General features: G+C 40.5%; 2 protein-coding genes across 3 annotated transcripts; both read left to right on the forward strand.

Moving 5' to 3' along the window:
* Positions 1–51: 51 nt before the first annotated feature.
* Positions 52–12,157, forward strand: sfi1 (SFI1 centrin binding protein). Of its 2 annotated transcripts, none has more exons than XM_076884163.1 (30): positions 52–662; positions 745–816; positions 917–1,027; positions 1,108–1,202; positions 1,312–1,429; positions 1,514–1,616; positions 4,066–4,222; positions 4,320–4,481; positions 4,597–4,667; positions 4,757–4,849; positions 4,940–5,037; positions 5,132–5,198; positions 5,300–5,430; positions 5,995–6,076; positions 6,150–6,328; positions 6,428–6,503; positions 6,798–6,893; positions 6,992–7,068; positions 7,177–7,279; positions 7,373–7,469; positions 7,788–7,948; positions 8,036–8,110; positions 8,578–8,652; positions 8,762–8,938; positions 9,014–9,204; positions 9,534–9,798; positions 9,891–9,975; positions 10,091–10,235; positions 10,313–10,412; positions 11,254–12,157. In XM_076884163.1, the coding sequence occupies exons 1-30, from the start codon at positions 499–501 to the stop codon at positions 11,425–11,427; spliced, it is 3,600 nt and encodes a 1,199-aa protein (XP_076740278.1). In that variant the 5' UTR covers positions 52–498; the 3' UTR covers positions 11,428–12,157. The 2 variants fall into 2 exon arrangements, with proteins under 2 accessions (XP_076740278.1, XP_024658158.2); XM_024802390.2 differs by having other exon boundaries at positions 1,312–1,408.
* sxph (saxiphilin) lies at positions 11,883–19,595 on the forward strand. The gene is made up of 17 exons (XM_076884164.1): positions 11,883–12,001; positions 12,262–12,425; positions 13,401–13,500; positions 14,267–14,443; positions 14,556–14,718; positions 14,793–14,857; positions 15,929–16,086; positions 16,185–16,371; positions 16,457–16,605; positions 16,695–16,785; positions 17,232–17,279; positions 17,365–17,541; positions 17,753–17,900; positions 18,474–18,556; positions 18,651–18,835; positions 19,149–19,335; positions 19,419–19,595. The coding sequence occupies exons 1-17, from the start codon at positions 11,947–11,949 to the stop codon at positions 19,460–19,462; spliced, it is 2,181 nt and encodes a 726-aa protein (XP_076740279.1). The 5' UTR covers positions 11,883–11,946; the 3' UTR covers positions 19,463–19,595.
* The last annotated feature ends 1,801 nt before the right edge of the window (positions 19,596–21,396 follow it).

Raw genomic sequence — 21,396 nt, forward strand, 5'->3', positions numbered from 1 at the left:
TCTCAGGATTCGCTCGATTTGTGATTCTCCACCGCTTGTCTCCTGGTGGTCCGTATGAAAATAAAGACCCCGTCCTCGCGGGCAGTCAACGACTGACATTTCGTGTCATCGTCGTTAAACTGAGGGGACCTTAAGTACGTTCTTCCCGTGTGAAGTAAACATTTCAGAATGTAAACTGTTGTAGAGGGAGGTGTATGAAAAACACCACCCCATATTGAGAAGTTTATTAAGCAGACCTTGACTCTTACAACTACCACAACCAGTTTAGTGTGGAGCGGCAGCGGAGGTTGTTGCTGTTGACAACTGTGTATCGAAGACACCAAGTGGTCACGTGATAAGGAAAAACAAACGCGCGGCACTTTGTAAAGAGTTTTAACGTGAGGATAAATGAAGGTAATTTTGTCATGTAAGCTACAACAGCCTTCAAAGTGTAAAATGAGGATGATTGTATATGAGAAGTGATACGATTCGGTGCTCTGTATAATAGCCGCTTGAAAAATGCAAAGTAGCGGCGGAAACTCAGATCCAGTAAGACCCCGTTTAAACTATGTCAGATCTCGTGGCGAAGCAAAACAAGTGCGCAAAATTCACATCAGAAAGGTCGCTTACAGAGTTGGATACAGCTGGAACAAAGGTGGAAGACTCAAGGAGCTGAGAATAAGGTGCTGAGACTATTCCTTGACCCATTGTTATCATGTTACTGTCTTCCTGAAAATTAAGTCTCCATTTTTTTAACTTCTGCAGGCACCTTGCAAGAAAGTTTCTGAAGATATGGATACAGAACACCTTTGGCCGAGTTCTTCCTCATGAAGCAAAGTAACCTGTTTCATTTATTTTGGAAATTGAAAGCATTTTCAAGTTTGCCATCTGGTTGCCCTCGTTTTCCTACCTGCTCACTAATTCCAGTGTTTTCCAGGTCGCATTATAACAGAGTGGTACTGAGAAGAACCTTTGAAGGATGGAGAGATGAGTGGTGGTCATCCAGGAGGGAGTGGAGTCTGAACATGCGAGCAGACTGTCACTACAGGTCATTACAGTACATTATGAAGGACTTTTATAGTTGAATAACCAAAGTCTGTTCATGTATTCATGCTGCTTTTATTTCAGGTATTACCTGTGCAACTGGACTCTCCACAGCTGGCGAATGTTTGTGTGTTTGCAGAGGGAAAAGAAGATGCAACAGCAAAAGGCTCAGTCATTTGGTGTGACTTTTACCATTCAAGCGTAATGTTGGTTTGGGGATTTTTTTTTTTTTTTGTCAGATTTCATAATTCACTGACGTGTCATCACCCACTTTGTTTCTATTATCAGCTGACAAGCAGCGGATGCGTCTGGTGTTGGACAGATGGGAGGTTTTCACAGAGATGAGAAGACTGAAGAGCAGAATGCTGGAATCAGCTCTTGAGCAGTACAGGCTCTCAGCTATGCAGTGAGATTTGTGTTAGCAAATGAAAACTTCTAGCATTATGATTTTTACCATAATATTGGTTTTACCTTTGTTTTTGTTTTGCAGCTCAGTGTGGAGCTTGTGGCAGACTAGATTACAGCACCGTCGAGACCTTCACATTTTGGAGGATCAAGCACAGAAACAGAGGGCGCTAACCTTAAAGACAAGGGTAAGGGCGTGATCGAACACCCCTGTGAATCACATGTTAATATTATTATCAATAGTAATAATAAAAATAACAACAATAACTTTTTTTCAATACTGCACCTTTCAAAACAAAGTGACAAACTACAAAATGTTTAAGAAGAATTAAAAGTGAAACAACATAAAGTGTAGGAACACTGACATTAGAAGAAGTTCAAAGGCAGTAGATAAAGACAAATCTTATTTTTATAATAATGGATTGGATTTATATAGCGCTTTTCAAGGCACCCAAAGCGCTTTACAATGCCATTATTCATTCACTCTCACATTCACACACTGGTGGAGGCAAGCTGCGGTTGGAGCCACAGCTGTCCTGGGGCAGACTGACAGAAGCGAGGCTGCCATATCGCGCCATCGGCCCCTCTGGCCAACAACAGTAGGCGGTAGAGTAAAGTGTCTTGCCCAAGGACACAACGACCAGGACAGAGAGCCCGGGGATCGAACCGGCGACCTTCCAGTTACAGATACGCTTCCCAAGCCCCTGAGCCACGGTCGCCCCTTATAAAGATAAAGACAATTAAAATTATAAACATGTAAATTAAAAGCAATTATGAAAAATTAAAATAAATAAAAAATTATCACCAAGAATAAATGAAGGACAACATTCATTTCAAAGCAGAGGCACAGTAAAAACTTGCTCATCAAAGTATGTCTTTAAGAGAGATTTATGGTGATGATAGATGATAGTTGATAGGTTTGTAGCATAAACCTATTCGCTGGAATGTTAAGGACAATCTGCTACGCAGCAAAAAGCAAGACACAAGGCACCAAAGTTCTCTGGTTCACTCATGCATGAGGGAGACCTGGCTGGGGCCGAGTGTCGTTCCACCACTTGACCACCGTCAGACTCTCAGGCAGGTCCCCCATAGCACTCCTTTTATTGTGGTTACATGAATATGCATAGGGTCATTAACATATAACATCTTACATAGGTATACATGTGAACAAAGAATACTGTGTGTGTGTGTGTGTGTGTGTGTGTGTGTGTGAGGTCCAGATGTGACCCTGTGAAGACTCCCCAAAGCTGGTGCCAGGAGTCTAGCGGTCCATCTGAACAAAAGGCTCTTATACTTAAACAGATATACGTGTGCTTGCTATACCATATATCAGCAAGAGAAGATACGACCTCTCCTAGGAGGTGTGATCTACGCCGGAACACTCTGTAGAGGGAGTGAACGCACTCCCCCTTCATGCTACACAGAGCTGTTACAGACCTCCTAGGATGAGACATTCTTTCAATCTACAAATGATTATACACCTCTAAGCATATATGGTTAAATGTTTCTAAATACAAATGACAATAACAAAATCTAAACCCATCAATAGTAAGCTCGGCAGTCTGATCTACTCAGTTAGGCTGTTCCAATCTGTCAAACTAATTAGATAAAGATGACCCAAGGAAATACAAAAAATAATAATAACAATATTATATTGATAATTTCATCTGTTGTTATTATTGAATTTTAAATTAACTGTGATTAATCACATTCTTTAGAAAGTTGAGTTCAATTTTAATAGCCACACCTCAGCCTGATTCAAGGCAGACCTGTTGAATCAAGAAATAATGGAAATGGAACCTGTCAGACGAAGTCAAGTAGATTCACATCATACCACCATCTCCCTTTGGAAGGTTTGAGTCCCGTTACATCTGGCATAAAACTCACACAGTATTTCATAAAAGAAACATTACACCAGCAGTCAAACATGGTGGTGACTCTGTGATGGACCATGAATTCTGCTCTTTACCAGAAAATCCTGAATGAGAATGTCCAGCCATCAGTTCATGCTCTGAAATTCAGACGCACTTGGGCTATGCAGCAGAACAATGATCCAAAACACACCAGTGCGACTGAATTGAAATAATTCTGCAAAGAAGAGTTAGCCAAGATTCCTCCACAGGGATGTGAAAGACTCATTATCAGTTATTGCAAACACCTGATTTTAGTTCTCGTTGTCAGGGGTGGCACAAACAGTCATTAGGTTTAGGGAGAAATTGCTTTATCGCACAGGGCCTTGTAGGTTTGGATTATTTTTATCCTTGATAAATGAAATCATTACTTAAAACTGCATTTCATATGAACCTCAGTTATTTTTTATCTAATATTAACATTTGATCTGAAACATTTAAGTGAGATAAATGTGCAAAAATAAATCAGGAATGGGAAAATAGCTCAGTTATACGACAATCCTGTGAAAACTAACTCTTACTGAGTCTAAGTCCTAAACAGCATAAAATACGACTGAATTGAAATGCTTATCTAAGCTGAGGTGGTTGTCAACTTATATTATGCCCATGGACGACATGCTCCCAGGGTAAAATGTATAAAGAAAACCAAAGAGTAGTGAACCTTGAGGTATATTACTCCTGTGTGTTCTCTCTGGTGATGAGTCACCTGATATATTTTGTATTGAAGGCTTGGCTTCAGTGGAAAGAGATGCAGACGGCTGCTTCTTGCCAGAAAGAAAAAGAATCCAGAGCTGCGTTTCATTATATCTCCGGATTGAAAAGAAGAGCTTTGCATCAGTGGATAAGATATGTGTCGTATCGCCACACCAAGAAAGAAACACAAGGTCATTATAAAATACCCACACAGCTTTCTTGAAACATCATTATTTTGCTATCTCTTAACACATTTTTATTTTTTGTTCTTTTGTGTTTCGCCTTCAGTTTTGGCTCAGCGTGCCTGCTCTCGCCTCCTGGTGAGGAAGTGTTGGAGTAAATGGAGAAATGCTCTCGATTGCAAACACAGTGAAGAGACCCGTTTGCAAGCAGCAGCCAGTTTGGCCACGCAGAGCATCCAGTGCAGAGCACTAGTGCGTTGGAGAGCTTGTATCCTGATCCACCTGTAGAATGGATAAAACTTGGATAAACTAGTTTTTCTACCTGCTACTAAATCAGTTTTAAGTTATTAGCACTGTTGTTTGATTCTTGAGCTCTTCAGTAGATGTGGCATTGTGCAGAGAAGAAACTGAAAGAAAGAATGCAGCAAATCAACACTACCAACATCATTTAATGGTAATAAATAAATAAAATAATGGACCCACTCATAAGCAAAGATCAGCACGATCAATTCATGTATTCATCTCAGCACATTCTCATTGCAGCGTGCTGGATTGCGAGGGTTGTCTCTTAATGTCGTGTTGAACAAAACATATCGACTGAACAACCGTATGGCTATCCAACATTGTCAGCAAACGGTAACTGATCTTCACACTGCAGACAGTCAGTGTTAATCTCATTGAAGGTTTCAAAGCATCTGAAATGCTTTTTTTTTTTTTTTTGCGCAGATGACTCGTAAGTACTGGAAACTATGGCAGGATCGTGTGGAGGAAGCTGAAAACTGCAGTTTTAAACTCCTCATAGAGATGGCCCTGAGTAACTACAGGTGCTCTTACATACATTTCCCAATCCACAGGGCTATATTCACAGTTCTTTGTTGTAATACCGGTGCTACAAATGGAATTTGGTTCTCGTTGCAGCACTTCACTGCTTAGAAGACATTTTCACCACTGGAGAGAGAAACTTGCTGAGCAGAGATACATGCAGGTATTTTCAAATACAACTCAAGACAGCAGAGATACAGATGCTTTTACATTACAACACAATCAACTTGTTATGTTTTGTTTTTTTGTTTATTTTTTTTACAGGAACTGGAGCGTCGTGCAGACATTTGGTTTGTAGACCGTATGCTACCTCGGTGTTTCCAGTCTTGGGTTGAGTTTACCCTCCACAGCAGAATGCTTCAACAGAGAAGACTCAAAGCTCAAGCTTATAATCGGTGAGTCATCACCTTTCTCCTCTTCAGTTATGCAACTCTTCCCAAGAAATTAAAATAACAATATACCTTTTTAAATTTGGCTGCTTTCCCCTTTAAGGTTCTTATTTTTTTGGCTTCTCTGGGCCACTTTCAGTGTGGATGCTGTTTTTAGACCCTCTATTTTTAGATCACTGGTCCCATTCTGAGTGGTGGGATGCACGCATACAGATTCACCACAGTCTTTAAACAGAAAGCAGACATCATCTTCTGTGCCAAATTGACCCCAATTTTATTGAGGATCATTTTTGCTCATGGGAGCTGGTCTCTGGCTGTAACTCAAAGACAAAAAAGGTAGTTTTCTATGGAACTGTCTGTGGTATCCAAGCCCTGAGGCACCACAATCAGGAATCATTTCCCAGGCAGTCAGAGTATCAGATTGACTTTATTTAGGCATCTCAGGGAGAACATTCAGTTTGCACTATCTAGACTTTGGTTTATACTGGTTTGTGTGTAGACTTTGTAGTTTTCAACCTCAGTGGGTGGATGAATATGTCCAAATGATCTGTCTGTCCACTGTGTTGTCAGGCGGCGCCAGTGCGCCTGGGTGTTTTACACCTGGTGGGGGAAGTCGGAGAAGCTCAAGGAAGAGATGCTTTCTGAGCGGCTGGTACGTCAACTGCAGATGAAAACTTTGTTGTGGTGCACTGCACTGGTGATAAATAACATTTAAGTTTTTCCAGGCAGTTCTTCATGACGAGAGATGCCAGAAGCAGAGAGTCTGGACGCGATGGAGGCAGCGCACACAAGAGCGGATCAAAGAGGTGGAGAAACAGGAGGCTTCACGTAGTCTGTATCGTCGCACACTTCTACACAGGACGATGATGCAGTGGAAGGAAAACAGCACTGAGCTACGAGACAGGTGAAGCTCAAGAAGACGTTTTGGTGAAGTTGTTGAATAATTTGGGCTTGAGCTAAATGTGCTGTCGGCTAATAGAATCGTTTATTTGTTTTACTTCAGGAGAAACAGAGAGCAGCAGGCCTGCCATCAGGGTGATTTGCGCTGCTTAAGAAAGGCTGTAGAAAAATGGGAAAAGGTGATTATTTTACATTTTTGTTGAGTCTAGTCTGCACTCCATCTGTTACTTTAGTCATTGTGCAGTAAGGAATCAGTGCTTAAGATTTGAAAAAGACTGAAAGAATTTGCTTTTTGATGTGGAAATGTGTATCTTATAAATTCTGCTCAGCATCTCTGACAGCATGAGACTGCCTAAATGAGACCAAAGCTTTGGAGTGCCATTATGAAAGCTGATAGATTTTTCTTCCCCGCTTTGATTTTTATTATATTCATGTGTGATGTATCCGTTTTCTTTTTTCTCTGTGTGTGTCAGTTTGTTCAGGTCCAGAGAGAAAAGAAAAGCAGGCTGGAAGAGGTTCAGAGTTGGCATGAAGTTAAACTTCTAAAACACTCCTTTGTGGCCTGGAAGGTGCACATCTTATATCAGTTAAAACCACATGATTTTATTTGTTTAGGGTCATGAAAACAATGTTGAAGTCTATGCATTGTGGCCTGCTGTATTCACAGAAACACCACCTGCAGATGTCTCAGATCTATGACAATGCAGAGGAGCTTCACAAGCAGCACACTCAGTGTTTTCTCAGGTAATAAAGACAAATACTGTGTTTCATTCTAAAATCAGAATTTCATTTCTTCTGTTTAGAAATCCTAGGTGTTTGTTAGGATCTTAAGTTTCAGTCATGTCTCTCCAGAGTGGCGCTTACTGAGTGGAGGGAAAATGCAGAGCAGCGAGCGGAGATCCGGCTCGAAGAGCAACAAGCACAGAATCACTTCGATCACTCCCTTCAGCTTAAGGTTACAAAGCGATCTGATGCATACATGTTCAACATCATCAGGCGTCTTCATATTTTCAACACCGATTGCTTTCTTTTCACTAAATCTTTCAAGGTGTTTCATACGTGGAGAGAAGCAACAACACTTGCGGTGTCAAAGCGCTTCCAGCAGAGGGAAGCACTAAGCAGGGCTCAGCAGTCTATAAATGAAAGTAATGTCATATGGTCCCATTTTAACTCCTTTTAGTTATTTATTTTTCTTTAAACAAACTTAACTTTGCTCTTGTGATTGCCACCTACCTGTAACCATTAAGAGCAGTGGTAAGTAATTTTGATATTCCAGCATGTCTTTCTTAGTCTTAGAGTTGTTTGGCTGTCATGGAAAGATACCGCCTAGACAAATGCAGCAGTTACCTCAGCAGTTGTCAAAGATTTTGTACCTGTTAAGTAACTGTTGCATCAGAACTGTGTTGTCTGGTTACCAGGTGTATCCAAATTGTTGTAAACTTTTTAATGATTTCTGTGTTTAGTGCGGTTGCTGCAATTTTTCAGACGATGGAGGAATCGGACCAGGGAGGCTCGGAGGGAGAGGATAATCATGGAAAAAGCCAGGAGACACCATAACTCCAAACTCCTTTCTAATGCGCTGAAAGCTTGGAAAGAGCATCACTACCAGCACCAGAAGAATAAGGTTCTAACTTCTTTTATCCCTCAATGCATATACATCTATACTGTCATCAAGCTGTAATCTAACGTGTTTAAAACTGTGATTTTGTAGGTGATGAAACGACAGGGACTGTTATTGCTGAGATTAAAAATGTACCAGATGTACTTTGAGCAGTGGAAAACAAAGGTTTGTTGATTTTCCTTTTTTTGTGGTCTGAACAGACTGATTGTTCAAAAGAAATGAATATCTACCATTTGCTTCTATTTTGCTTTTACTGCTAATCATTTCTGTTAGGAAAAAGAGTTATGGGAAAACAGCAAAGTCAGACTTTAAATCAATAGATTTGATTCATCAAATCAGTATTTGGTGTGGACAGTCTTTACTTTTAAAATGGCATCAGTTCCCCTTACTTCATTTGCTCCCAGGTTTTTATGGCACTTTGAAGGTTGGTTTATTTTTGGCCATCTGAAGACCTTGCCGCATTTCTTCTATGGATTTAGGCTGTCTCTGTGTATTCTGACTGTGCGATTTTTGAGATCTGTCTGTGTGTTTATTGTCGTCATGCTGCAAATGTGGCATTTCTAATGAATGAGTATTGATTGGTTTTGATTGAGAGCAGTTAAACAGGCTTTGGTTTTTCTTTCTGCTAACAGCTGCAGCACAGACAGCGAGAGGCGAAGCAAACGGAGAGAGCACTCTGGCACTGGTCCCTCACACTTCAGGCCAAGGTAAATAACCTGCCTCCACATTCTTTTCTCTCTACACCACCAAATGCATTGCAGAAATGGTGCTCACAGGGTCTAACAAGCCCTCTTATACTTTCTGGACCTGACGCAGGTGTTGTATGAGTGGAGGATTTGGGTCACAGAGCAGCGGAGAAAGCAAGAACATGCTGCCAGAGCTGCACTGGTCTACAGAGACCAGCTGCTGAGGGAGGGGGTGACATGCATCCTCACATATGCCGCTCATATGAATGATCTCACAACAAACCTAACACAACACAGTCAACTGCAAGTAGGTTATTGTGCATTTCTTGTGATTTCTAGACCTAAGATTTCAGTGCCTCACTTCTCTGCTTGTGTCCTGCAGAGATCACAACACCTCCAGAGAGTTGTTAAACGTTGTGCTGCACGGTGGAAGCAGCGGGCACTGTGCAAACCCCGAAGAGAGCAAGAGACGAGAGGGCAGCCAGCAAAAAAGAGTGTGAGCTTCTGTCTGAGCAGTGTTTCATCTTCTGACTCAACAAAGCAGGAAGCTGCAGCTGGATTGCACAGCAAGCTGTGAGTGTGTACTTCACTCTGACAAGCCGTGAAACTGTTCCACACATGCAGTTTGACTTTTTTTTTTTTTTTAGGCTGCATACCCAAACATTGCAGCCTTTAGTCCCATAAAGGGAAGAGAAGTTATCAGTAAAAGAAACATTGCTTCATGTTTTTTGATGGTAAAATCCTTTTTCCAATGCTGTATGTGGTAATACATGAAAATAAAAACAGAAGACAAGCATCTGAATATCGTTTGAACTATAATAAACTTACTTAAATTGAAGCATTGTGTTAAAAGTCAGTGTAGGAATCACTGATTAAAGCTTTTTCTTTTCTGTTTACTCAAGTACCCAGCCACAATCTGCCGTCACCAACATTAAAGCAGCTCCAAACTCATCTGAGTCCAGTCGTCCCACACAGAGAAACCATCCAGCGTCAAACTGCCCCCATGCTGATGAAGTTTTTGTTGCCTCTCCACATCAGTGCAGTGTCATGTCAACTGTGCCACCTTCTGAATCTCTAATGTCCAACATGGACTTTTTTCAGCACACCCAAAACCAAGAACCTCTTTTACCTCCTTCTGCTTTCATGACTACTGGGACACAGAATAAAGTAAGATAAGATACACCTGTTTGACATATCAGCAACTATTTGTTGCTGTATTAAGTAACTCAATTTGGGTTAAACCTTTTTTTCTTTTTAAGTTCAAATCAAGTCTTGGAGACTCTCCAGTTGAGCGTTTTCCTCAGTCTGTCACTTCTTTAGATCCCCACTCATCTGCATATCCAGGTATAGACCCTGCTCTTTTTTTCTAGAGTATGTTTTCAATATTTATAAAAAAAAACTAAAAAAAAAACTTATTAAATCACCAAACTCAAAAGAACTGTTTTGTTGCTTTTTCAAGAAACACGTCTGAGTGCATCTGGTGGAGAAACTGAGGTTCCTGATGCTAAAAATGCAACAAGTGATTCAACGTCAGCTCTGATGAGCGAGCTTCTCAGGATTCAACAGGACATGAAGAGTTTCCAGCTGGACAGAAAGCAGCTCCGGTAGAAATCTGTTTTTCCACTCTTCTTTTCTTTGCAATATGTGATGTGAAAATAGCACCGGTGTTTTATTCACTCAGGGCATGGCGAAAGCTGAAAGGGGTGTTACAGAGTTGGCTGCAGACCAGTGGAAAGGACGAAGTGATGGAAAAAAATGCTATCTGTCAAGAGTTGAAGGACGTAAGGACACAAGATACTTTTGTCACTGTTTATGTTGAACATAAACTTACATTGTTTGCTGTTACGCTATCTTGATTTAATCATCACAGCCCAAAATTTGGTGCCTTTCACATTTAGGTTCACATAAGTATTAAGCTTAGTACCCCAGTCACACAAGTGTAAAGACTAATTTTACACTTGCGTTCCCTAGCGAACGGTGGTTGCTAGGGAACCACCAAAAGTGCATATTCCTCAACTAGTTGAGCCAGGAACCACTCACCAACCTCTTTTGGAGTTGCCAAGCAGTCTCTACGCCTGTGTGAGTGAAGCTTTAGAGATTATTAATGAAGTGAACTGCCTTTTGTTGAAAAAAGTATTTTTGTTAGGTAATTCCTCGACCAGTTCTAGAGTAAGATATTTTAAATTCCTGACATTTCAAATATTATGCAATTATTGAATCTACAAAGTGTATAAGCACTTATAACAACAGATATCTTACGCAACAAGTAAGTGTGATAAGGTAGGAAAACAGATTCAGTTATGACATACATTACCCTTTTCATTTTTTAACTATCTGTTATAAATCTAAGGGTTCACATTTATTTCCTTATGGAAAGGAAAACTTTGCAATGTGTGCATGTGCAGTCTTAATCATGATGCTAGTTACCTGAAGTAACTTCTGAAGTTTCTCTTCCTGATGGCTCAGATTTTCCATGCATTCTTCTACAGCGTCATTTGACCTGTAAATCTCTGTCTGTGGAGGAAAAGAAACTGAGCTGAGAGGGTGGTGCATTCAATTAAATTATTAAATTATTGTTCATGATACTGACTGTGTCACTCCTGGTGATTTTTCATTTGACAGTTGGAGGAGCTCATCGACAGGCTGTCCACTAAGCTGGAAAAACAGAAACCGGTGATGTTGCTGCACGCAAAGAGAATCCAGCATTTGCAGACTGTCCTCCGGAGTTTAGGACTTCATGCTCCTCATCAAAAAACAGAAGAGTCAGAATCTCAAAACTCTGCATTTCCAACATGACAGGAATAATGGAGAGCGTGACGGGCTCACCTGCTGATTGTTTGAACTGTTGTTCACTTGCCAGCATCACATTTTAAAAAAATAGTCTGATCTTAGAACTGAATCAGCACATGCATATTTAACTACTCTGTGCTTATGTCTTTGCTGCCCTCAGCTGGTGGGGACCAATTTGAATGGTTCTTATTAATTATTGTGTAAAATGTCTTCGGCATTCCCAAAACATAAACGTCAAGTGCCTTAAAGGAACACTCAGCTCTATAGCTGTAAATCCAGCAAAACATTGAATAGGGGTTGTCCTTGTTGCAGATGGTGCAAAATATTTTCCATATGTGTGCAAAGAGTGACTTTACTGTTTTCGGAGGAGGTGCCCTTACGCAATAGGTCTGCTATTACCCTGTTTGTAGCAGTGCTTCTAGTACTTCAGAAAATCACTGAACTAAAATCACAGATTTTAGTTTAACAGAGAGGACTGCGGTCTGTTTGCAGAGTTATTATATCTTTGATCAAGAGCAAGTCAAAATGCAAGGATTTTATCCCATTTTACTCTTTTCCATCTTTGTGTGCTCTGTAAGTGGTAAGTGTTGTTACTGAACTAGGTGATTATTATTGTTTCTTGAAATATTTTATGTTCTTCAGCCTCGTATTGTTGAGGTGTTTTTGGTTCCTGTTACCATCTGTTTGGAGCATTTGCTTTTCAGGACATTAATAAAACTGAGTTTAATAATATGAATATTGTAGAGTCTTTTGAATTTACTGAAAGTTGGAAGGACTGTATGCATTCTTATGGCTGTTATTTTCTTTCTTTAACCATTTGAACTGCTCCCTTCATGGCAGCTAAGAAGATGCGATGGTGCGCAGTGTCAGATCCTGAACAGAGGAAGTGTGCAGAACTAGCTAAAGCTCTGGCAGCAGTGGTGTCACCAGCCACTCTGGCAGCTTTTGCCAGACTTTCATGCATACGAGCATCTAGCACAACTGACTGCATCAATAGGATCAAGGTGAGCAAGTCTACAATGCAATACACAATAAAAAGGCGTTTTAATCCAGCTTGGAGCAAATTATTTAAAGTTGCTTGCATATCAGTAACAAGGGTGATGAGCAGAGATGTAGTAAAGCTGATTCACCTTACCATGAAAATATGAAAAAGAGCTGTTAAAGCTAGGATAAGAACCGAGGTGATGATTAGTGAGCAGCAGTTTGGCTTCATGTTGAGAAAAAGCACAACAGATGCCATGTGTGCTTTAAGAGTGTTGATGGAAAAGTATGGAAAGATGGAAGGAGTTGCACTTGTCTTTATGGAGATAACATGATAAGGCGCCAAGAGAAGAACTGCGATACTGCACGAGGGAGTGCCAGAGAACTATGTGTGGATGGTGGACGACATGTATGAGGACAGTGGTGAGATATGTGATTGGAGTGACTCCTGTGTTCATGGTGGGGCTGGGTTTGACTTTTAGCCCCCTGTTTGCACTGGTGATAAGGCAGGCAGGTGAAAATGAGGTAAATAAAAATTTACCAAATGCAAATGAAAGTCACGAGAAGCAAGACAGAATATGTGTGCAGGACTATAAGAGAGAGAGAAGTGTAATAGTGAAGTTGCAAGGAGAACTACACTAATGAAATTAAGCTGTAAAATAAATGGATTACAAAACTCAATGATTACATCCAGACTGTAGTGGAGTAAAATTAGAAAGCACCATAACATGGAGGACACAATAAAGTGCAAGTACATTACCCAAAAGTTGATTCTGTTCATCTGGACGTAGCGTTTTCAGTGGGAGAAACGTTTCCTCACTCATCCAAGTCAAGTGACTTTTTTAGTCTCAGCTGACTGCAGGTTTCCCCAACCTTATAAACAGTACATTGCACATCCCTTCTTTTTGGGATAACCGTGTATTAGCATTGTATTAATTGAATTTGCTGAGATGTAAAATTAACTATTTAAAACTCTTTTTGTCAATTGTTTGTTTCAGGCTAATCGTGCTGACATTGTAACTTTAGATGCAGGAGAAATTTACTCAGCTGTCAAGCAGTTTGACCTTGTAGCCATTGCTAAGGAGATCTACAGTGATGGTAGGTTTAAGCTCACTTTTCTGAGATATATCTTCAGCACTGATCTAAAAAGCGGGTTATTGAAAAATACGTTTCTCGAACTTAACCCCATTCAGAATGAGCTTGGAGCTTAGAATGAGCATAACCATGCAAAATAGTACCATCATACTGTGAAAATGTTCTGACTTTAACACCCTCAGAGTACAGGAGTGGTTTGAAATTTGGCGCTTTTTAATAACCTTTTTTTCATATTTTTGAGCAATGTAAGAGCTAGCTTCATGGACAAAATGAAGGTAGAAAATAATTAATAATAATTCACAAGAGAAAACTTGAAAAAGTAAATTTTGTGTCAATCTTTCAGGGCTGTGCAGGAAGAGTGACTAGTTACAACATGCTGTAGCATCTGAAAGGTCCCCTTTTTACCTACATTTTGATTAGTCTTCTAGCCGTAATTCCTCATGCATATAATCATTTTCTAGCATAGTTTATATATTTAACACTTTCCAAATTGCCAGTTAAATATGAAATTATGTTTACTGAAGGAGTTAAGATCTTGGTAATGCTAAAGGAGCTGCATCTTGAGATTTCAGTTTTAGATTGGGACACCTGGAGTGGACATTCTGAACTTCAAAAAAACAAAAAATAGAACCTGTGAAAAAGCACCCAGTCTTGACTCTTAAAAAAGGAATCTTTTTGTATAGCTTCAATAACTCAGGTGGGGTTATTGAAGATTTGGTTGATACTGATATGAAAAGACCCACATGTCTGTTTATATATTTATCTACAGGAGGCTGTACTCTGTCTGTGGCTGTGGTGAGAAACAGCAGCTTGGACATACGATCCCTGCAGGGCCACAGGAGCTGTCACAGCGGAGTTCGATGGACAGCTGGATGGAGTCTCCCGCTCGGCTTCCTGCTGTCCCGAAACTACCTGAGCTGGGCAAAGGAGCATCCGCTTAGTCAGGGTAATCGGACTGTAATCAACTGTCAGCTGCATTTTTTCCATAAATGTGTTTTCATTTCTGATCTGGGTTTTCAGTCCCCCACCCTGACTTGTTTTTTCTCCTCCTCTGACAGATGTCAGCACTTTTTTCAGTGCCAGCTGTATTCCTGGTGCTGGTGCGATGGCACCTCCTCTGTGCACTTTGTGCCAGGGCCAGAAGTCTTACATACGCCAGAAGAATTACCACTGCGAAACATCCCACAGCGAGCTCTTCTACAACAACCAGGGAGCTCTCAGGTCAGGCTTTACAAAAGGTCAACCAGTTAAAACATCAGGAAACTGTTTTTATTTCCTGTTTTGCTCTGTTACAGATGTCTCAGGAGGGGGATAGGGGATGTTGCATTTGTGGACCATTTAGCACTTGAAACTATTGAAGGTACGCATTTTTTTTTATATTGTATTGAAATAAAAATATATATGGGGATATCCCAAAACCAGCAAAATGTTTTGAAAATGACATTTGCATAAAGGGGTCTATTAATATCATATTTATAAAAAAATGTTAAGTTCCTAAAGTCATGGCAAACTGACTGTTGGTTGTTATTAAACAATAAAACTAAAGATGACATTACAGTTTGACTGAACAGAGTCTTTCTGATGACAGTGGGTGATATAGTTGTTCAGTGCTAACCACAATAGCACCCCACAGCCTGTGTGTGTTTCCTCTGGTACCCCGGCTGGTCCATATTCATGCTAGGGCAACTGCTGAGCCTAATCAGCTAATGCATGTGAGATAGATAACGTGCTTAAAAGAAAAGTGCTAAGCTGCGCACAACCTTGGGACTGAGCCAATTATCAAATTTTTGTTTTGTTTTTCATGATCAAACTTCTGTATTACTTTGTATTGCTGCTATGTTTTAGCCATAAATAAACTTTCCTGATCTTTGTGCTACAAACTGCTTTCACCATAAACTGAGAGGGGTTTGTTCCTTTATTTTACACATAGTCATCAGGACTAACAGGTTTTAAAAGATAATGTACAGAAAAAGCTTGCACAGAAAACCAAAATATAGAATATAATATGTTGTTCATCAAAATGTCCTTCAACTTATTTTCTTAACTGCTTATTATTCGGGGTCGCTGAAAGGCTGGGGCCTAATCCAGCTGTCAATGAGCAAGTTTTGGGGATGCTCTGATCTAGCCAACAAAATCTGGTCCTCTTCAAGCTCACTCAAATCCTTATGCTTGCCCAGTTTTCCTGCTTCTAATCCATCAACTTTCAGGACAAAATGTTCTCTTGGCACCTAAATATATCCCACATATTAATAGGTGCCAAGATAAAGAAACAGTCAGCGTTATTCACTTCACCTGCAGGGGGTATAATGTTATGCCTGATCGCTGTAAATATCCTGTTTAAATCAGTTCAACCACCAAACTGCAGAAAGTTGCACTGACCCACCCTTAAGACTTGTTTACCTTTCAGTTTTTTATTTGTCTCTTTTGTCAGAGAGTGAGCGTGATGAGTTCAGGTTACTGTGTACTGATGGCACACAAGCTCCCCTCAGCCAGTACAGAAGCTGTAATCTGGGTCGTGGTCCAGGAGGGGGCATGGTCACCAGAGTTAATTTTCGCAAGGTTGTTCGCAAATTTCTAGCAACTGTGCAGGTAAATAGTTTGTTCAATTTCCATCTCTGTGCCTAAGGGTCATAGCTGTTACTGTACCCACTAACTGATTGTTCAAGCATTTTTTATTAATTTGTTAGACGCTGTTTGGTCGGCAAGGAAGAGAAAGGCAGCGCTTCCAACTCTTCAGCTCCTCATCTTTTGGAGAAAACGATCTTCTCTTCAGAGATGTGACTGAGAAACTCGTTGTCCTGCAAGACGACATAGATGTCAGTCAGGTGCTGGGGCTGGATTATGTGGCGCTGCTCAAAGGACTTGGGCATGAAGGTGCTTGTTCTAGTATATGTACGGTTGTACATTTTTAAACTCAGAACGCACAGGCTTGGGTTTTACGGTGTCTTTGTGTTTGCAGGAAGCTCACTGGAGGACAGTGTCATTAGATGGTGCTGCATCAGCTACGCAGAGCAGAAGAAGTGTGAGCAGTGGGCGCTCAGCATAAAGTCTGACCCACTGGTGTGCGTCAGAGCTGTCTCAATGCGTGACTGTATCGAGAAAATTAAGGTAAGCCATCTAGACTGCAGATTATTGAGATGTTTATCAAACTCTCTAGGACACTATACAAGCTAAAATGACGTGTGCCTTTACCACAGAGGGATGAGGTGGACGCTGTCTCGCTGGATGCCACGCATTCGTTCATCGCAGGGAAGTGTGGTCTTGTCCCCGTTGTGACGGAATATTATGGTAGGACTGTTGCAGAATATAATAATGTAATGTAATTATGAAGCAAACACACGAGGACCTCTGAATGGCTCAAAATAACAGAAATGAAGGTTTAGATTGGCCTAACCAAAGTCTGGGTACTTTGGCATAGCCTCAAACATGACGTTTATGCTCAAACATCTTCTAGTGTAGCTGAATTAAAACAATTCTGCAGAGAAGTATGGGCCAAAAGTCCCCCACAGTGAGGTGAAAGACTCATTGCCAGTTATCGCAGATGTCTGATTGCAGTTCTTGCTGCCAAGGGTGACGCAAACAGTTAATAGGTTTAGGCAATTACTTTTTCACACAGGGCCAGTAGGATTGCATAGCATTTTCCCTTGTAAAAAAACAAAACAAAAAGTCTCATCAGATTAATCAATAAAGCGCGTGCTTTTCTGTGTCACTCTTGTGTTGTTGGGTTTTCACAGGAAAAAACTGCATGCCTGCTGAAGGATCCACTCACTTGGAGACAGATGGTGAGATGAAGACAAAAAACAGCTGCATAATCAGTCTACAATGATCTTATTTCTACATAGAAACCACGTCTGCTGCTCTGTTCAGTCTTTCCCTCAGTTGTGGGTTTAGCAGTCGCAAAGCGCTCCAGCAGGAACATATTCATCGGGAATCTCGGAGGTCGTCGCTCCTGCCACAGCAACACCTACAGCCCTGCAGGCTGGCTCCTGCCATACAGACACAGCCTGGCGAACAACAGCAGCTCCCCCTGTGATCCTGACAAAGGTAGTGTTTTCAGAAAAATTCATGGGAAATCCTGATTTACTAAACTTATTCACCACTAATCAGTGTTCATTCAAGTCCACTTCTTAGAAATATCTTGTTCATGTTTTCTGGACCTTTGCACCCCACACTGCTGGATCCTTATCCTTTTAAATTAATCCAACGCTGCTTCGACCCTCACGTGACTGCAGTCTGCCACTTTGTGTTTTCCTAGTGTACAATGAGGTGTTTTGGAAAAGTTGTCTTCCTGGATCTGAGGGTAATCTTTGCAAGGTATGCATCGGAGGCACAGGGGAGACTGCAACCAAACGCTGCACTGAAAATCACAATGAGCGTTACTATGGAAATATGGGAGCTTTAAGGTATGTGTAGTAAAGTGTATGTCCTGCGTCAAATATTATTAAATCTAGTCTTTCTAAGTTCTATTGTCCTCTTTTTTCGAAGTATCTTCCGTCATCATAATGCGCATAAATCTGAATAAACTAATTTCGTTCGTCTCTATGGGTCATCTGTAGACACATACTAAAGTTGACAGAGATTTTTTTTTTTTTTTAAACAAAGCATTTTTGGAAATCAAGTGGTTCAAATGGGTTTTACTATCATTCTTCCATCCAAAAATATTATAACAGAATTTCCACATGACCATGGCGCAACACTAGAAAACATAACATCAGTGTGAGACAAGTGAAGAATATAAAGCCCCTCTACTTTTTTCTCTTTCTACTCATCCCCAAACCGCCTCAGCAGATGGTTGCCTCTCCCTGAGCCTCATTCTCCCAGAGGTTTCTTACTGTTAAGAGTTTTTTTCTTCCCACTGTCACCAAGCGATTGTTTGAAGTCTGATTCTTGGGGTTTCCTCTAATATAAATTAGTGGTGGAAACAGAGTTAAACCATTTTACTAAACTGACCCTTCAACCCGTTACTCATTGCTCAGGTGCTTAGTTGGAGATCGCAGCGGGAAAAGCTATGGTGACGTGGCCTTTCTCGAGCAACACAGCCTTCACACAAACATCCTCGGTGAGATATTCAAAATCAAACCGGTGATGCGATCACTCACACTAACAGACTCTAACTTCACATGACAAATGTCTACATCTCCTACATCCTGCAGGTCTGAACACCACTGGCTGGGCAGAGGGGTGGTCATCGTCAGACTTTGAGTTGCTGTGTGCTGACGGTCGCCGGGCCCCATTGTCAGACTGGGAGACTTGTAATCTGGGAGTCATCCCACCAAACACCGTCATGACACGGCCCGTGCTCACAGCACGAGTGTACGACTTCCTTATGAAGTCACAGGTCTGTTTAGATTTTATTTAAACAATCTGTTTTTAAAATCTCCCCAGCAGCAAACTACTGCCAGTACATTACTTTACTACTCAGTGTGTTTTTTATAATCATTTGCTTTGACTTACCTCAGCTCTATTTCTTTATTATAAAAGTTTTGCAGAATGCTTTTTATCTTCCTGCTTTTATATTTGCTCAGTGAAGCTCTATGTTTTAATGGCATAGCATCATTTTTGCACCAATATGCAGCCCAAAGTTGAGTCGAGGACACAGGTGGATAATTATACCTCTAAATGTATTTATTACTTGTTTTTTGACCATATAGGAAGCTCTGGCCGTCAACTCAAACACAGAGTTCAGGCTCTTTGAGTCTCATCAATATGGAGAAAGTGATTTGCTGTTTAAAGATGCAACGCAATGCTTTGCCCACACGAGTCACATGGACTACCGCTCCATCCTCGGAGAGGAGTTCTACACCCACGCAGACACGGTCTTCAACTGCACACACTCTGGTACGACAGCAGCCCGACAGAGTGGCCGATTGTTGCACAATTAAACTGTCACTAATGGGTCTGTTTGCTTTCCTTTCCAACAGATATATTGGAGTTTTGCAATCAAGATGTGTGCAGCATATTTTAATGGACCCACCAACAAGAACAACGCAACCTCTGTGCTTCAGTTTTTCCACTCTTCATCCACATACTTGTTGTGTCTGCAAACCATCACTTTTTATCATCATGTTCACAAAAAACTCAATAAAATGTTAAAATGTTGGGATTTTTTTTAACTTTTTACTACATTTAGATGCCATCTGAACTAAAAATGATGAGGGATGTGTAATCTTTGTGTTTTTCAAAGACACAAAAACTACATTTAAGCATGACAGTAAATGCAAGAATTCATTGTCATACTGATTTTATCTTATGACATTCTCTCAGCAAAATGTCACACATAGAACCTGTTATAATGCCCAGCACTGCTCTTATCTCTGTACTACATATATTGTGCTATAATTACCTCTTTTGTCAGATTTGTTGTGTGCCTTTAACTTAACTTTGTTTGTTATGTTAAGAATTAATAAGTTTCTGCTTTTCTTCTGTCATTATGGTAAGCAAAGAAAGCCTAAAGAGCCACTCCATGAGGCTGCACCGATGACAGAATGACATTGTAGTTTGTTTAAGTGTGTATCATTTGTATGCTTTCACCTTTAAAGCTGGTAAAATGATTTGTTTAGTATAAATTGTAATTTTGCAGACAGGTGAGAAATTAAAGGATCACCTTGAACCCTTGTTCAAGGTGATCCTTTCCAGTGGTTGGCACATGTTCACTTCAAAGATAATACAAAGATAATACATTTTAATGTACACTACCAAACCTCATTTAATGTTTTTTTCTTTATTTTCATGACTATTTACATTGTAGATTCTCACTGAATGCATAAAAACTATGAATGAACACATATGTAGTAAACAAAAAAGTGTGAAATAACTCAAAACATGCTTTATATTTTGTTTTTCAAAATAGCCACCCTTTGCTTTGATTACTTCTTTGCACTTGTTGGTCCTTTTGCCTTCACTCTGGAATCCATCTCATCCCAAACCATCTCAATTGGGTTTAAGTCAGGTGACTATGGAGGCCATTGTGGGGTCACTGTCCTATTGAAAAGTAAATGTTGGTTCAACTAAATGCAAACTAGATGGGATGGCATGTCGCTGCAGGGTGCTGTGGTAGCCATGCTGGTACAGTGTGCCTTCAATTTTGAATAAATCCCCAACAATGTCACCAGAAGAGCACGCCCACACCTTCACAACTCCTCCATGCTTCACGATGTGAACCATGCATGTAGAGACCATCCGTTCACCTTTTTTGCGTCGCACAAAGACAAACCAAAGGGTGGAACCAAAGATCTCAAATTGGGACTCATCAGACCAAAGCACAGTTTTCCACTGGTCCAGTCCTTGTGTTTCTTGTCCCAGGCAAATCTCTTCTGCTTGTTGCTTTTCCTTAGTTGTGGTTTCTTAGCAGCTATTTGACCATAAAGGCCTGATTTGTCTCATCTGAACAGTTGATGTAGAGATGTGTCTGCTACTGGAACTCTGTCTGCCATTTATCTGGACTCTAATCTGAGGTGCTGTTCACTTGTGATTTCTGACGCTGGTGACTCGGCTGAATTTATCCTCAGCAGCAGAGGAGAGGTGAGTGGAGGAGTAGAGGGGAGTCTGTTACAATGTAACCACATCATTCGGTTTCACAAAGTGGCAAACATTATTCATTACATATTTAGTGGCGATTGGAATAAAATCTTGTGGATATAGCTTTTGGTGATAACGGTCTATAAAATCGATCCACCAGATGTCAGTAGATTGCAGTCAATTGAATTCTGTTTTCTTCCTCCTAATTCAGGTGTATAATCCTAACTATGGTGTCTACTGTAGAGCAAACATATTTTAGTCTTAAAACTAAAACTAGTTTTAGTTTTGAAATATTCATTTTATTTTATTATTGTTTTTTGTTTTTATCCTAATTCTTTCCTCTTCATTGTCTTCGTAAACCACATTGAATTGCTTTTGTAT

This window comes from Maylandia zebra, linkage group LG5 (genome assembly GCF_041146795.1).
Source record: "Maylandia zebra isolate NMK-2024a linkage group LG5, Mzebra_GT3a, whole genome shotgun sequence".
Classification (NCBI taxonomy): Eukaryota; Metazoa; Chordata; class Actinopteri; order Cichliformes; family Cichlidae; genus Maylandia; species Maylandia zebra.

What these genes read in the sequence shown, in the direction of transcription:
- sxph (XM_076884164.1), top strand. Translation starts at nt 11,947, where the DNA reads ATGCAAGGATTTTATCCCATTTTACTCTTTTCCATCTTTGTGTGCTCT. An exon ending in AATTTCTAGCAACTGTGCAG is followed by an intron (nt 16,087 to 16,184) that starts GTAAATAGTTTG and finishes TTAATTTGTTAG; the next exon opens with ACGCTGTTTGGTCGGCAAGG. An exon ending in CACTCACTTGGAGACAGATG is followed by an intron (nt 17,280 to 17,364) that starts GTGAGATGAAGA and finishes TGCTCTGTTCAG; the next exon opens with TCTTTCCCTCAGTTGTGGGT.
- sfi1 (XM_076884163.1), top strand. Translation starts at nt 499, where the DNA reads ATGCAAAGTAGCGGCGGAAACTCAGATCCAGTAAGACCCCGTTTAAAC. An exon ending in GTTCTTCCTCATGAAGCAAA is followed by an intron (nt 817 to 916) that starts GTAACCTGTTTC and finishes AGTGTTTTCCAG; the next exon opens with GTCGCATTATAACAGAGTGG. An exon ending in CCACTCATCTGCATATCCAG is followed by an intron (nt 9,976 to 10,090) that starts GTATAGACCCTG and finishes TGCTTTTTCAAG; the next exon opens with AAACACGTCTGAGTGCATCT.